Source organism: Corythoichthys intestinalis, chromosome 3, assembly GCF_030265065.1.
Source record: "Corythoichthys intestinalis isolate RoL2023-P3 chromosome 3, ASM3026506v1, whole genome shotgun sequence".
Lineage (NCBI taxonomy): Eukaryota > Metazoa > Chordata > Actinopteri > Syngnathiformes > Syngnathidae > Corythoichthys > Corythoichthys intestinalis.
In genome coordinates this window covers 3043757-3060983 of record NC_080397.1, presented here as the reverse complement: position 1 = coordinate 3060983, position 17227 = coordinate 3043757, and the positions used below count along the sequence as shown (strand labels likewise).

The window sequence follows — 17227 nt, the reverse complement described above, 5'->3', positions numbered from 1 at the left end:
AACAGACAAAAGGTGAACAACCAACGATATGCAATAAAAACTAAATATTTTCAGTAAAAAGATTAGGCCATTTTTACATACATTGTGCGTTTTTCCGCTCTCAGATTCATTGATTTTTTTTTTTTCCAACAAACTTATGTAGGAGAGAATCTCGTTATGAAAGTGAGAAAATGAAGGAAACAGCTTGCTAAATTTACTTTTGTGGAGGTAGAATTTCGAAAACAAAATATGTAGGTTAACGATAAAAAGAACTTTCTTTTTTCAGTTTTTATAGAACTACATGAGGAGGATTTTTTTAATTTTTATTTTTTTACATTTTTATTAAAAATAAATGCAACTGTAATTTGACTGACGAAACCCACACATGCATAGAAACACTGATATCACTTATACTTGGTGAAAAAATATCGTATGGCAATTTTCAGATATTAGAATTTTTTTGTTGTGGATAAGAAGACTGTAATGATTATTATTATTTTTTTTATTTACTTGATTTTTTAAGTGATCAGCTCGTGATCGGCTCGTGCTGTGACGTCATTATCCATGCCGGAAGTTGGAGTGTTGGCCGCTGCGGCCTCTCAACGTCATCTAGGCAACAGGAAGATCATGTTAGCCGCTTTAAAACTCTTCTAACCGAACTAACCATAGAGTCAGTTCTGTTCCGCGTCAGTTTCATCAACGTCGCTCTTGCCCAAATTCTAACCCGCCCTGCGTTTTGGTTTACCTTGAAAGAATAAAAAGAAAAAAAAGCAGGCTGAAATCCAAAATTTAAAAAAAATGTCGCTGTTCCAGTCGGCGCTCGATTTCCTCGCCGGGCCCGGCTCGGTCGGAGCAGCAAGCCGGGACCAGAACGACTTTGTGGGACAGATGGTTGAAATGGGTGACATTAAACTACGGATCAAGAGAGTGATTGCTGAAGGTAAAACAACAGGACAGATGCCGCGAAATGTTAAACGACAGGTAGCCTGTGCTAACTAGCTGTGAGGAAGCTACATTGCTAAGATTGATATATTTTCTAATCAGTGACAATAACATTAACACTTATTTGATTTGATTGGAGGACTTGCTTTGCTTAATTCTGGCGCTGTTAGACTGTTTTTATTCGTTTGTAATCACGATCGAGTTGAACTTTAAAATACTGATGATATGGCGCTTTCTCAAAAGACTTAGCCGCCTGAAAATGAAGTTACATTAGTGATATTTTTGCCTTCTGTGGATCCTATTGATACAGGGTTTATGCGGGTCGTTAAAAAGCATTAAAAGTCGTTACATGGATTTTGTTTAAATTCAGGCCTCAAAAAGCATGAAACTAAATGTTCTACGCATTCAAAAAATTATAAGCTTGATGGTTAAAAACTTTTTTTTTTTTTTTTTTTACATTATTAGAAGCATTTTAAAATGATAACCGATGTTATCGACTTGGGTTTATTATTAGCGGTTTTGGGCCAAAATGCGTCGTGTGAGCCAGAGCCATATGTGATATGGCAGTGGCTTATCGTCACTTTGCACTTGATCCAAAAAACTGATGTCTTTCAACAACATAGTGGTGCAATATAGGCACCTTTTCCATAACTTCAGTTGTTATCTTATTTTTCACAGAATGTTTATTGGAATACCATGAAGTTGTTACATTTATCATTACTAAAATATCCAATAGGCATCACAATAAAATTAGCCACGATATGTTAAGTCCACGACCGCATATATCGAAATTGGTTTAATATCGATATATGATTTTTGGAGTTGCATAATATCGGGATATCAGTTAAAAAGTCATCAACTCTACTTGCCATTTGTGTGTGTGAAACTATCTGCAGTTGGGCATGGGCATTAAATTAGTTTAAAGTGACATTAAATGAGATTTGCTGATACCTGTAGAAACCCTGTTATATATTGGTGCAAAACCATTGCCATTGTGCTAAAGCCTGAGAAAACACTCTTTGGAATCTTGGTGCAAAGGAAAAATGGGGACCTGAATTGCAGAGTTGAACTTGTATAAAAGTGGTGCATCACCACGAATTTGTAGAGCCTGTATGCAGTTATAAATCACACAAGGAAAATGAATATCAAAAGCCCTAGCCTGGTACACCAGACTCACCGCTGTTCCAGCTATTGAGTCTGGCCACCATTCAGCGGATACAATTTCCAGGGCGGAGCCAGCCATAGCAAACAGACAGCAGAGTGGACCAATGAGCGACGGGCGGACGTGACGTTAGGAAAGCGACGAGGGCAGGACGAGGGACTTGCGCGCGGAAGTAAACATACGAGGAGAGTGGAGTTTATTCAACATGGCTAGCGCAAGACCGACTGTTGTCATGGACTTGTGTCAATGTGTTTTTGGTCATTTAAAACTGATTTTACCATGGATTGGAACATATTCTCGGCTCTCCTGTTCGCCATCTGTGTTGTTGTGGAGACGACTTCTGACGCGGAAGAGTGACGTTGCTCGTTAAGAACACGTCACGCAAATAAACAAATCTGATTGGACGGTTGATTTTGTCCGTGCTCAGAGGCCGTTAATGGGCTGGGTCCCAGACTATTCACGCAGTGTTTGAAAAATACAGGGAGAACAACAGTCTGGCCGTGCCAGGCAACAAAAGCCCTGATTTGACATGGTGTTTTATATTTATTGGACAGACAGGTTAAAAAACAAACGTTGGCATGAAAAACCAAAGAAGCAGTGTTAACACAACAATTAAAAAGAGGTAAAACAAGAAAAGGACACATCCAGCAGAGTAATGAGAACAAAAAGGCAACAAAGTAGGATCAATAAGTGGAACCAAACAAAATCAGGTTATGATGAACATTAAAGCAACAGAGAAATAAAGACTTTCTTATAGAACGAACACTTTGAATAATAATAAGACATTAAACAAATGAAAAAGGAAAGCTGGGGAAAAGCATTAACAATGTTTTTCTGTTAGGTGGTTTTGCCTTTGTGTATGAAGCTCAGGATATCAGCAGTGGCAAAGACTACGCTCTCAAGGTAAGAGGATATTTGTTGACAAAAGAAGTGGATAAATATTAGGGCTGTCCCAAACTATTCTTTTTCTCCTGATTAGTGCAGACTATTTTTAACGATTAGTCGACTTGTCTAATAATTTTTTTATTAACTTTTTTTTTTTCCACTAATCTTGCAATTAATTTTTCGTTGACGATTATTAATTCACAAAAACATTTTGGAACACTTATTTATTAAAGCATATATGAACACATAAATAACTATTATAAATCACAAATAAACAATGAGGTCAAATGTTGATGGCATTAACTAGTGCAAAACAATGGAATGTAAACTGATGAAGAACACTGTGACTTCACTTTTCCAACACTTGCTTCTTACTTGCTCTTTTATGTGGTAAGTCTATATTGTTCTCACCATTAGAGGGAGCACCAGCAGAGTAGGTAAATAAATGTCACGTTTCACGGGAGTGAAGTACGTGGAAAAAAACTTAATGATGCAAGTTGATACAACGTTACGACAGAGTATGAGGGCCAAATAAATACACTTATTTAAAAAAAAAAAAAAAAAAAAAAACGAGATATTGTGATACTGCTACGAGAAACAAAAGTTACATTATGACGTAGGGGTAAGCCTGAACGATATATCATTTAAACATCGCCATCGCGATGTGTGCATGCGCGATAGTCCCATCGCAAGGACGTGCAATAGTTTTTATTTTTTTTTAATCCACATACGCCCTGCTTTCCGCTCTGCGCAGTGCCTCACACGCTCTTTGAACCTCACAGTCACTGCAGCACTTGCTTATTAAAGTTAACGATGCTGGTATCTTTGATCTTGCCAAAGGAGCAGACATCACAGCGCAGCAGCTGTCAATCATCGTTTAACTTGTTAAAGAGTTTCTGCAAGGAAGCCGCTTTGGAATGAATGTGTTTGTGTGTGTGTCAGTGGCGGTCCTGGCTACTTTCGCGCCCTGGGCGAACCACCCCATCAGCCCCCCCCCCCCTCCCCCCCCCCCCCCCGACATCAAACACCAGAATGTGTTACGTTTTTTACGTTATTTTCTGATTCTGATTCTGATCCTATTGACACACTACAAATTATTCAAAAAGCTATATCACATAAAGCTTACAAAACATCATGTCAATAATGTATATGACATGAATGTTATTTAAGTTAGCATAGACCCACGCATAGCATTAAAAATTCCACAGTCACGGCGTACTATTGTTTACCAAATTCCCAGACTAATAAGCCTGTGTGAACTTGCACTTGTTTGTGTTGTAAACACAAACTAGCCTATTGGAGAAATGGTAGCTGCTAGTTCAGCAAAGCTAACAATATAGTCGTCTTCTGTGGCTAAGTAGCAACATATTAGCAAGAGGATAATAACATAGCGTATAGGCTACTGTTTCATTACATGCACAATTAACGTCACTCATAGAGACCTGCATACCTTTATCTTTTGAACGTTTCTCCTCTTCTTCTTTCCTTCTCTTCCTGAACTGGGCACCTGATGGTTTTTTTGGTCGTTTGTCCATGATGCAGCACCTTGACTCGACATCATCATCTTTTCCGTCCGTCAACCACCAGAGTTAAGATTGATGTGATGTAAACAAATACATGTTGATGCAGGCACAGATTCGTTGTTCTTCTTTTTTTTTTTTTTTTTGTCATTTTACAAAGACATTTATTGGGTTATGTCATAACCCGATACATTTAATAATATCTATGTTAATTTCATGAATTAAATACAATTTATTTGGAAGCAGGAGTTTGTGTTGGGCCTGGGATCATGAGAGGTCAGTCTATCCCCCGCCCCCCTCCTTGCTTTTCCTCTGAGAGTGAGTGAGACTCGTCCTGCTCACTCACTCTGCAGTTGCGAGCAGCTGATCCCCCTCCCGTCTCCCCCTGCCTTTTCTTCTGACACACACGACTCTCAGCAGCAGTTGACATGATAGTAAGGGGCGCCCTAGCGCCCACTCTACTAACTTGACGTGGAAATGAGCGGTATTAGTCTAGAAAACTAGCGGATTTTTTTTTCTTTCTTTTTTTTCTCGAGGGCGTTTGTGCGCCCCCAAATAGATTGCGCCCTGGGCGGTCGCCCACATTGCCCATAGCAAAAACCGCCTGTGGTGTGTTTGGAGACGTTTGAGACATATAAATTAAATGGAAGAAGTGATCATGAGGAGTTTGTAATTTCTACATTTCCACCAAGAGTCACAGCTAAGGTAGATAAACAGAAGTATTTAATAAAGCCAAGCATTTTTCTACTACAGTACTTTATTCTTTTTCAAAAATGATTTGGTTGGACAGTTATGTTTAAAACTGATCATAATTATTACATTTGAAGTGCTTAAAACCATTTATTAAAATATATATAGAGGTTGCGCTACACTTTTTCGTTGTCTGTCATTTTGACTGACAGTGTCATAAAAATCCGGTCATAATCTATTTTTACCCGTCACTTACATTTTTAAAATGATAATAATGACATATTCAATAGTATTTAGTTTTCATTCATTTTTAATTAATATTCTGTCTGAACAAGCTTAAAAGAGGCAATCAGACAGCGGAGTGCACCAATCAGCGACGGGCAGACGTGACGTTAGCAAAGCGACGAGGGAAGGACGAGGGACTTGCGCGCGGAAGTAAACATTCGAGGAGAGCGGAGTTTATTCAACATGGCTAGCGCGAGACAGACTGTTGTCAATGACTCGTGTCGATGTGTTCTATTAAAACTGAATTTACCGCGGATTGGAACATATTCTCGTCTCTCTCGTTCGCCATCCGTGTTGTTGTGGAGACGACTTTCGGTGCGCAAGAGTGACGTTGCTCACGAAGAACACGTCACGCAAATAAATCTGATTTGTTGATTGATTTAGTACCTACTCGAGAGGCCGTTAATGGGCTGGGTCCCAGACTTTTTTCTCAGTGTTTGAAAAATACAGGGAGAACAGTCTGACCGCGCCAGGCAAACACTCAGTTGCCTTGACATTTTTCCGAGTAAGGCCAACTACGTCATGCATCAAGAGAGACAATAGCTAATTAATATGCTCACTCGCCACCCTGTGGTCTGGGGTGTGAATTGCAACCTGTCAAAATGACAGATGGACTTCAGTTTTTTCCGTCACCGTTTTAAAAAAACGGTCAACGACGGAAAATATTCGGTTAACGCGACCCCTGATATATATATATATATATATATATATATATGTATATATATATATATATATATATATATATATGTATATATATATATATATATATATATGTATATATATATATATATATATATGTATATATATATATATCCATTTTTTAAAATAATACTTTGGGGAAAAGGTGAGAAAAAACATGCCTTATATGTATCTCTTTCCAATGCTAAATCTGAATAAATACATTGAGTACACACACACAGAAAAAAAAACATTTAGGGGGCGGGGGGCACAACTTCGCGGTTTTTCACTTATCGCGGCGGGTTCTGGTCCCCATTAACCGCGAAAAACGAGGGATCACTGTACACTGGTCATTGTGAGTCATCCAAAGTCCAAACAGCTATTCAAGTCATCTAGTGAAAAAAAAAAAATATATATATATATATATATATATATATATATTTTTTTTTTTTCAATATCGCAATATAATATCGCAAACCCCCCAAAAAATCGCAGCAATAGTTTTTTCCAATATCGTTCAGGCCTACGTAGGGGTTATGTAGCTGTGAGCCACTATGCACTTTACATACATGTAACTTCGCTGGGAGCCACGACGAAGCATTAGTATAAATTCTTCAATTGATTGTAATTTGATTTAGATGAAGCAAAACAATAAGGATATCCGTATTTGTAAAACAGAAGATGCTTTTAATATTGTTGATTTTAACAGAGGCAGCAACGCACTATGTAAAGTACGTAGCTGCTTATTCATCTACATTAGCCCCTAATACTCTGTCGTGCGTTCCACATAAATGCAACTTCAATAAAAAATGTCGGTCAATGGACTTACGATCCGCCAGCGTATTGTCTCCTGAAATAATACCTGGGTGACGGCGCTTCAGGTGTTCATTCACGGCTGATGTGCCGCCGCGGTATGCAAGCTTGGCATTACAAGACTGCACGCGACAGTGTACCTTCCTGTGTTTCATTGAAATAAGTCATGCCTTGGTTACTCTGGTGCGCTTTTTTGGCTTTGTGCCGTTTTCCCCACTTGAATCCCAAGCCTCCACTACTCTCAACTGTTTACGCATATATTTTTTTAACCCTTTATTAACCATCGACGGGATGGTGTGCTCGTCGACACATTTACGTCATCGATGACATCGACTACATCCACTAGTCGGGACAACTCTAATCAATTTATCGGCCAGCCAATATATCGGGCTGATATATAGTCTTATTTCCAACATCGGCCGATTAACAAACAAAAAAATGAGCCGATTAGAAAAAGGATTTTGATCAGGCATCTGTGTGGGCAACTGTGACCACCGCTGACTGACGGTAGGACCCCAGAGCAGCTTGAAGGCAAGCTGCTACAGGAAGCTTCAGGCTTGCCTGTTTTGTAAATATTGTATTTTTTTTTATCTGAGAGAGAGAATATGTAATGTTAATTTAGCCTTTTAAGGTTTTTACTGAGTGATCCTTTTACTCTAAATGTTACTTGTAGCCTTAGCATTCGCATTACGATTAGCTTTAGCATGGCGAGCACCCTTTTAAACTCGTTTAAATCTCATCGTGACAACCTGGTGGGTTTTTGATTATTTGAAAACAATGTGCTTTTCTTGCCTAGTGTGGATAATCATAAAGAGGAGTGCTGCGTCTGTTGGTTTGGTAGCACTAGACCGAATTAATCTTTTAAGTCTCAGGTCATCATTGTAAATTTGAAGCTGTTGAAGCATTTTTTATTTGTCTTTATGATCTACGTGCTTAAAAAAAGTATCGGCCTCAAATATCGGCTTACAAAGTCAGCTTTGGACATCGGCAATCGGCTGGAATTTTTTTTTTTTTTGATATCGGTATCAATAATGGCATTTGAAAAACCCATATCGGTAGAACTCTAGTTGAAAACAAGCTTCCGATGCCTCTGTTCTTACACATTTAACTTTTATATGTTGAACAAACAGAACCTCAAATTTCTATTTGTGCTCATGTTTCAGCGACTCTTGTCTAATGAAGATGAGAAGAACAAGGAAATTATCCAAGAAGTTTGCTTCATGGTATGCCACTGCCATTCTCGATGTTGTTTTTTTGCTCATTTGCAAAATGATGTCTTATTGGTTTTGCCACAATGTTAGTGTGGGATTTTTCTTCATTAACAAACAATGTTGTCCATGTGTGTAGTGTTTTTAAACTTTCTTTGACATTCCACATGTCCAGAAAAAACTGTCGGGACATCCCAATGTGGTCCAGTTCTGCTCGGCCGCCTCCGTTGGCAAAGAGGATTCCGATACAGGACAGGCGGAGTTCCTCATCCTGACTGAACTCTGCAAAGGTATATTCATGATTGGGATTGTATTTGGTGCTGAGTCGTAACTTTCTGGTAGGCGCTGACGGTTACGAAATGATTTCCCGTCTGTCTGCAGCCTCGCTGAACTTTCACTTGGTTCCTGCTTGCTCACTTAGGTTTTATTTTTACTACGAAGGCTTTCACAGCTTCAAAGGCAACTCTTGGAAGAACATAAATACAATGGTCCCAAAATTTAGAAGTTTGGCTCACTATGTGACTACACTCATGACTCTGAAATTGGAATGAATAGAAATCATCATTATTTTCTAGCATCCGCGGTGTGCTAATGCTGATGTGTGAGTCTCTGCCACCAGGGGGTACGATAGACCCCAATCACCAACGTCACACAATCACGTGATCGCTGTATTGTGCCGCCATATTGTCCGTCATTGTGTGTCGTATTGACAATGATCGTAGTTTGTAAAGGTGGATTCACTTGCAAATTATGGAAGCCCCGGTGCTTTCAGACGCTGTAAACTCACTGGATGAGTTGCATCAAAGCCGTTATTTGGAGAAGCTTCGGTCGAACCAGTCGCCAGATCCATATTTGATGCTTGAGCCGATGTTTCTTCCCGTCGGGTCCCGTCCCGTGCGCCAGAGCTCGTCCTGAGACCACAAAATTTCCAATCATACTCCAGTTTATGTCACGATGAGGAGTCGGGTACCCAAACTCGGCACGGGCCCAAATATAAACCGACATTTGGTCAGCTGAGCGTCACCGTTACCACGATTGTTGAATGAAACTTGATCGACAACGGGCCAGTGTGTGCGGAAAAATAGCTGCCCCGCGTGAAATGTCCCCCCTGACGGGAGTGCTTATTTATAACGCTTTACTGACGTGAAAACATCAAATGTTTTCATGGACGCATTACAGTAATGGATTTACGACTGTAAGATCGGTTTTAAATAATTAAATTACACAAAATATTAGTTCTGTATTTTAGTAACAAATCGTGGACTGAGCCACATAACCATCTTTGAACAGAAATTTATTAGTCTACAGGTTTTCACGACCATATCTCAATGACAGTCACACAGGTATGACATTTGTTAGTTCAAGCAGAGTAAAATAATACATATTCACGGTACAAGAAAGTCATTTCCGTGTGGGCGCTCCCGTCAGGGGGGACATTTCACGCAGGGCGGCTATTTTCGGGACAACACCTGTTGTTGCGCTCACCTTCTTGCTGCGCGACCGTGGCGACGAGCTTCGTAGTCTCCGTCTGATGATGTCTGTGATCGTGTTGGCATCATATTGATGTTTTCGCCGCTGTCTAACGGCTGTCGACACAAACGCATCATGGACCGAGATAAACAAACCGTGCTGCTTTCGAGATTTGCCCTTTTAACAATGGGCACACAGCAACTACTAAAATGACCGTTTATCTTCTCTGTTACTGCAACCAACCGCCACACATGCCTTCACCATCAATGTTAACGATTGTCAGGAAGGTTTTTTGGTTCGAAGACTAGGCGGTGATTCCTTAGACAAGCAGAAAAACACACAGTAATAGGAGGAATGTACGTAGCGGTAATATGTAAACTCGATGAGCTGACGGACAATATGACGGCACCAGTCAGGGGGGCGGAGTTGTGACGTCACGCGATTGGGGTCTATAATTGATGTGTATGTGGATTTTACTTCATGTGTTAGCATTATCCTGAGGCAAAACTGCATGGTCGGTATAAATACAATTAATTGTGTTTGACTGTAAATTTAAACTGAGCGTGGAAAGCGTTTCGAAGAATTGTTCACAATTGTTACAATTTTACCCCATCTTTTGTCTCCCTCAGGCCAACTGGTGGACTTCCTTCGGCGAGTGGAGCAACGAGCCCCCGTGTCCTGCGACACGGTACTGAAGATTTTTTATCAGACGTGCCGTGCTGTGCAGCACCTGCACAAACAGAAGCCCCACGTTATACACAGAGACCTCAAGGTGGGGCACACATTTTTAGCAATGACAACATTATTTTGGTATTAGTCATGGGTTGCTTACCAGTTTAAAGGTTAATGTTTTAAAAAGTCAAGTACAGTGCCTTGCGAAAGTATTCGGCCCCCTTGAACCTTGCAACCTTTCGCCACAATTTAGGCTTCAAACATAGAGATATAAAATTTTAATTTTTTGTCAAGAATCAACAACAAGTGGGACACAATCGTGAAGTGGAACAAAATTTATCGGATAATTTAAACTTTTTTAACAAATAACTGAAAAGTGGGGCGTGCAATATTATTCGGCCCCCTTGCGTTAATACTTTGCAGCGCCACCTTTTGCTCCAATTACAGCTGCAAGTCGCTTGGGGTATGTTTCTATCAGTTTTGCACATCGAGAGACTGACATTCTTTTCCATTCTTCCTTGCAAAACAGCTCGAGCTCAGTGAGGTTGGATGGAGAGTGTTTGTGAACAGCAGTCTTCAGCTCTTTCCACAGATTCTCGATTGGATTCAGGTCTGGACTTTGACTTGGCCAGTCTAACACCTGGATACGTTTATTTTTGAAACATTCCATTGTAGATTTGGCTTTATGTTTTGGATCATTGTCCTGTTGGAAGATAAATCTCCGTCCCAGTCTCAGGTCTTGTGCAGATACCAACAAGTTTTCTTCCAGAATGTTCCTGTATTTGGCTGCATCCATCTTCCCGTCAATTTTAACCATCTTCCCTGTCCCTGCTGAAGAAAAGCAGGCCCAAACCATGATGCTGCCACCACCATGTTTGACAGTGGGGATGGTGTTTTCAGGGTGATGAGCTGTGTTGCTTTTACGCCAAACATATCGTTTTGCATTGTGGCCAAAAAGTTCAATTTTGGTTTCATCTGACCAGAGCACCTTCTTCCACATGTTTGGTGTGTCTCCCAGGTGGCTTGTGGCAAACTTTAAACGAGACTTTTTATGGATATCTTTAAGAAATGGCTTTCTTCTTGCCACTTCCATAAAGGCCAGATTTGTGCAGTGTACGACTGATTGTTGTCCTATGGACAGACTCTCCCACCTCAGCTGTAGATCTCTGCAGTTCATCCAGCGTGATCATGGGCCTCTTGGCTGCATCTCTGATCAGTTTTCTCCTTGTTTGAGAAGAAAGTTTGGAAGGACGGCCGGTCTTGGTAGATTTACAGTGGTCTGATGCTCCTTCCATTTCAATATGACTGCTTGCACAGTGCTCCTTGAGATGTTTAAAGCTTGGGAAATCTTTTTGTATCCAAATCCGGCTTTAAACTTCTCCACAACAGCATCTCGGACGTGCCTGGTGTGTTCCTTGGTTTTCATAATGCTCTCTGCACTTTAACCAGAACCCTGAGACTATCACAGAGCAGGTGCATTTATACGGAGACTTGATTACACACAGGTGGATTCTATTTATCATCATCGGTCATTTAGGACAACATTGGATCATTCAGAAATCCTCACTGAACTTCTGGAGTGAGTTTGCTGCACTGAAAGTAAAGGGGCCGAATAATATTGCACGCCCCACTTTTCAGTTTTTTATTTGTTAAAAAAGTTTAAATTATCCAATAAATGTTGTTCCACTTCACGATTGTGTCCCACTTGTTGTTGATTCTTGACAAAAAAATTAAATTTCATATCTTTATGTTTGAAGCCTGAAATGTGGCGAAAGGTTGCAAGATTCAAGGGGGCCGAATACTTTTGCAAGGCACTGTATAAGATACCGCTGGAGCTATTTTTAGAGCAGGGGTCCCCAACCTATTCCACTAAGGCACACTGTGGGTGCAGGATTTCATTCTTACCAAACAAGATGACAACACTTTTTCCCCAATCTGGTGTTTTACAAGTGCAATCAGTTGATTGCAGTCAGGTGTGGCTTGTTTTAGCAGAAGCCTCATTGGTTCAACTGTCTCTGCTGGATCGGCTGGAACAAAAACCAGGACCCACAGTGTGCCTTGAGGACTGGGTTGAAAACCCCTGTTTTAGAGTATGCACCCTGAGGACTCAACAAGCTCTCTTTAAAGTTAACAAGCTTCCCATTGTGATGGAGTTGGCTGAAGGGGTAGTTGCTCACGCTTGGGCACAAAGGGAAGAGCAGGGTGAAAATGCAAGAATGATTCTGGACGCAATTCAATAGGTTGAGCTTGCCGCTATTGCTCTCCCTTGCAGATTGAAAACCTGCTGATTAGTAACCAAGGCACCATCAAACTGTGCGATTTTGGCAGTGCTACCACTGTCGCTCATTACCCTGACTACAGCTGGTCCGCACAGAAGCGGTCCATGGTGGAGGATGAGGTACGTGTGCTTCAAACACAACACAATGCCGTGCTATCAACGACAGGCTTTATAAGCATTTACACCTGTGATTTAGGGATGATGTCAGATTAATTAATTTTTTAAAAAAGTCTTACTAACATGCATTAAAAGCAAAGGCTTAACACAGACGGTGTCGTTATAAGCCCTGACTAAGCAGAAGCCGCAAACAGCATTGGATCCCTGCTTTTTGCAGACAACATGGTTTCTTTGGCTTCATCAATATGTGAAATCTTCCCTGCTAAAACTACTGCCACTTAAATACGACCTCAGAAAAGCAGAAGAAATTAATGATATTTCATTGTTCGAATGTACTAAGTACCGTAATTTCCGGACTGTAAAGTGCTCCTGACTATAAGCCGCCACCCACCAAATTTAACACAAAAACAGCATTTGTTCATAGATAAGCTGCACTGGACTATAAGCTGCAGCTGTCTTCACTGCTTTATGGGATATCAGACCAAAAGATGTTAACCGGTAACACTTTACCCTTGACAGCGGCATTATAAGACTGTCATAAGACCAAATGAACCACTATTAGGGTTTGAACCAATTGGCCGCAAAGCTTCGTTGCTTCAAGCAGCTTCATTTGGCCATCACCCTTTGAGGATCCAGTCAGCCTCTGCGGCTACCTGCTGTTAACACTGTTGTTGTCCAACATGCCGCGTAGCATGCATTGCAGCGCCTCAGATGTAAATAACAATCAAAATTCATCTTCTGTGCTAATTATTTCTTCAGTTACTGTTCCAGTTGTTTCATTAATTGCTAGTTATGGAGACTATTATAATCATGACATGCCACTGCCATGAACATTAATGACGCCACTGTCAAATAAAGTGTTACCTATTGACCCAAATAAATCAACAAATGAGCCGCATTAAAAATGAGGGGGAAAAAGGAGCGGCTTATTGTCAAAAAATTACGGTATTTCTATTTGCATATGATTATAATTTCTGTATGTCCATAACGTTTTGTTTATTTGTTTGTTTTTTGTTTCTGCATCAATAGGAAAAAAATGACATTTCATAAACAGTAGAAGCTTGTGATTTGATAATCAAGCCAACTGGCAGGATGTCTTGTCCGGTTTTGAGCTCCGATTGCGTATGTAAACAAGTTAACATGGGCATCTGTCATGCTAATAACAGCCATCCACATGTATTACAGCGCCTTGATTGGATGATGACATCTTCTCTTTATTTCGCTCATCCCCAAGCTTTCATTATTTATTGTGGGAATGTTGTAGCGCATTAATCATTTTAAAAATGATTTAAATAAGCAATCCTAAATCCGCACTTCCCCTATGTTTCTATTAAAAATGTCCTATTGAAATCAATGGGGGATATTTTCCGAATTTAATAATAACAGATTTTATTTGAAGGCGCCTTTCTGGGACTCAAGGTCGCCGTGCAATCATATAAAAAACAATTCGACAAAGACTCAAAAACAGTAAACATATTTAAGTTTAGAACGTTCAAAACAATAAAATACTAATCTATGAAAATAATTTATCACATCTGACCACATTTCTCTTAGGAGACTGTAGTCCACATTTTCCAAGATGAAATTCCCCAAATAATGTAGAACCTTTAACATCATGAGCAGTATCATATTCTGATGGGCTAATAAAATTGAGCAAAAATATTGCGGTATATCAACTGCAGCATTATTTTTATATATCTGTGTAAATAAAAGGTAAACCATTTTTCCTCATTGATAAAAAGTTTTTTTTCTAAAAAATATATACATATTTGATCGTGCAACAGTATGCTGAATGAACACATATAAATAAATGTGTAAAACCAAGTAAATATCCAACTTAACAACTCAAAGATTGTGGTCTGTAAGTTGCACCAGTTTTGTTTTTGATTGTTTTGTAGAAAAGTTTACTTTTTGAACAGCTGTATAACATGGTGAAGACACAAAATAACAAATGTGTTAAATACCCATGCTACACAAGACTAGCGGTACCCTTTGTTTTTGTCTTTTCCAATAATTGAACATTGCTCTTAATGTGACGTAAACTAATGTCGTTAAGCCTCATTATGTCCCTCAAGAGCAGCTACGGAGCTATGGATGTCACGTTACTAGTTTTGCTTACTCCTCTATTGGCAGGTGAAGTGTAAGCGTCAAACGTTGATAATTTATTGCAAATTTTACCGTATTTTCACAACCATAGAGCGCACCGTATTAAAAGGCGCAGGCTCATTTTCGGGTGATATTTTTGTAATTAACACACAGACACAAGGCGCACCGCATTATTGGGCACATGAAAAACATACGTTAGCATGCGCGTACTTTGTCAAAGATTTTAACTCACATCAATCTTAATCCACAAATTCATCAAAGTCCTCATCTTCTGTATCGGAGTTGAACAGCTTGGCTAGGTCTCCATCAAACATGGCAGGTTCCCTTCCCAATGTTGTTTGGCCTGACCCCCAAATTCCACTATCTCCGTGTGCGCTGCTCTCAGCTCCAATCCGGACCGCCTGTGTGCAGGCCCCAATGCCCACCGCATACGTCTCTCGTCCGGTCCGTACACCCGCTGACTTTCGAAGCGCATGCGCAAAACGGAGGAGACCACGTGATCAGATCAACACAATGTTTATTATTGTGACTATTTTCAGGAGAAAAACAACTCCAGCGTCGTAATGTCAAAATCACGTAAGTTGGGCACTACTTAAAAGGTGGAAAAGCGCTATATAAGTATAACACCAACCAACCAACCTGTATATACAATTGTGGTGTCAGTAACCCACCAATGGGAGCGTTGCATTGCCGCATCAAACGCACCAATAGGAGGGTCGCACTGACGCATAATTGCGCGCCGACAGTATTCCTTGTGACCCTACAATAGTTATAGGAAGAATGTCATTTCCTTTAAAATATATTTTATTTTTTGGAGACACACAAGCACTGTACATCCCATGCAAATGACATACCATGTTTTTCGGACTATAAGTCGCAGTTTTTTTTTCATAGTTTGGCTGGGGGTGCGACTTATACCGTGGAACGACTTATGTGTGAAATTATTAACACATTATTATATTGTTTCACATGTTATTTTGGTGTTTTGGAGTGACACTGATGGTTTGGCAAACTTGTTTATAGTTATTTGAATAACTCTTAATAGCTATGTTACGTTAACATACTGGCCACGTTCGCATTTCGTTGTTCATGCATCATATAACATTATCATACTCTGGTGCGACTTATGTTTTTTTTTCCTCTTCATTGCGTATTTTTGGGCTGGTGCGACTTATATACTGGTGCGACTTATAGTCCGAAAAATACGGTATATACATTTTTTTGGGTGTAAATTAAAAAAAGAATAGTAAAAATTTGTTACGTAATATTTCTATAAACATTATTTACTTTAAAAGACTGGATATTGCTGCCGTTCTTTTTCTTGTTTGATGCGAGTTAAACGGCAGGACTTGATCCGGCTGCAGGTTGACGGACCGGAAAATAGATATTTTATTTTTGACAGACCGGGGTGGACAGACTCAAGTGGATCAGGATCGGAGCTGAATGAATCATGTGGACCACCTCGTATTAATTAAAATACAAACGTATTTGTTGCGTCGTTCAGAACGCAGCGAGTGCAGCGCAGCGCACACCTGGTATGTGGACTTCGGTGGTAACGTACAAACTTGAACTTTATAGCTACTGGGGGCATGCCCAATATCACACGCAACTATGTCCCTTTCAGGTTCTCAGGTCTCTTTTACTTTCGTCCGCCTTTTCAAAAATTGCTCAGTCAGACAGACATATTGTGGAACTCTGTCCACACAATAGGCGCACGTCATTGGAACATTTTTTGACTTTTAGGTGCACCTATGATCGCGAAAATACGGTAATCAAATTCATAGTAAAAAATATCAAACCGCACCCCCCACCCCCACCCCACACTTTCACCTATGCCACTTACGCTAACTCGTAGATGTTTGCCATCGCTAATTGTAGACCGAGTTCTATTAATATTGTAACATACCTTGACTTTGTCAAATAGTGATGGGTGGTCGACGATAAAATGGAAACAGGCACATGCCTAATCCATCCATTCATCCATCCATCCATTATCTTCCGCTTTTCCCGGGGTCGGGTCGCGGGGGCAGCAGCTTTAACAGGGAAGCCCAGACGTCCCTCTCCCCAGCCACTTCAACCAGCTCCTCCGGCGGGATCCCAAGGCGTTCCCAGGCCAGCCGAGAGACATAGTCTCTCCAGCGTGTCCTGGGTCGTCCCCGGGGCCTCCTGCCGGTGGGACATGCCTGGAACACCTCTTCAGGGAGGCGTCCAGGAGGCATTCGAACCGGATGCCCGAGCCACCTCAGCTGGCTCCTCTCTACGCAGAAGAGTAGCGGCTCGACACAGAGTCCCTCCCGGATGACTGAGCTTCTCACCCTATCTCTAAGGGAGAGCCCGGACACCCTGCAGAGGAAACTCATTTCGGCCGCCTGTATCCGGGATCTTGTTCTTTCGGTCATGACCCACAGCTCGTGACCATAGG

General features: G+C 40.6%; 1 protein-coding gene across 1 annotated transcript in view; it reads left to right on the top strand.

Annotated features, from left to right (window-relative positions):
• Window positions 1-556: 556 nt before the first annotated feature.
• gak (cyclin G associated kinase) overlaps window positions 557-17227 on the top strand; it is an 89089-nt gene continuing 72418 nt past the window's right edge. Inside the window, exons 1-6 of the mRNA XM_057830974.1 lie at window positions 557-919; window positions 2925-2986; window positions 8118-8177; window positions 8338-8452; window positions 10262-10404; window positions 12577-12702. Coding sequence (XP_057686957.1) covers window positions 778-919; window positions 2925-2986; window positions 8118-8177; window positions 8338-8452; window positions 10262-10404; window positions 12577-12702 — 648 coding nt within the window. The 5' untranslated portion in view covers window positions 557-777. The remainder of the gene's footprint in view (window positions 920-2924; window positions 2987-8117; window positions 8178-8337; window positions 8453-10261; window positions 10405-12576; window positions 12703-17227) is intronic.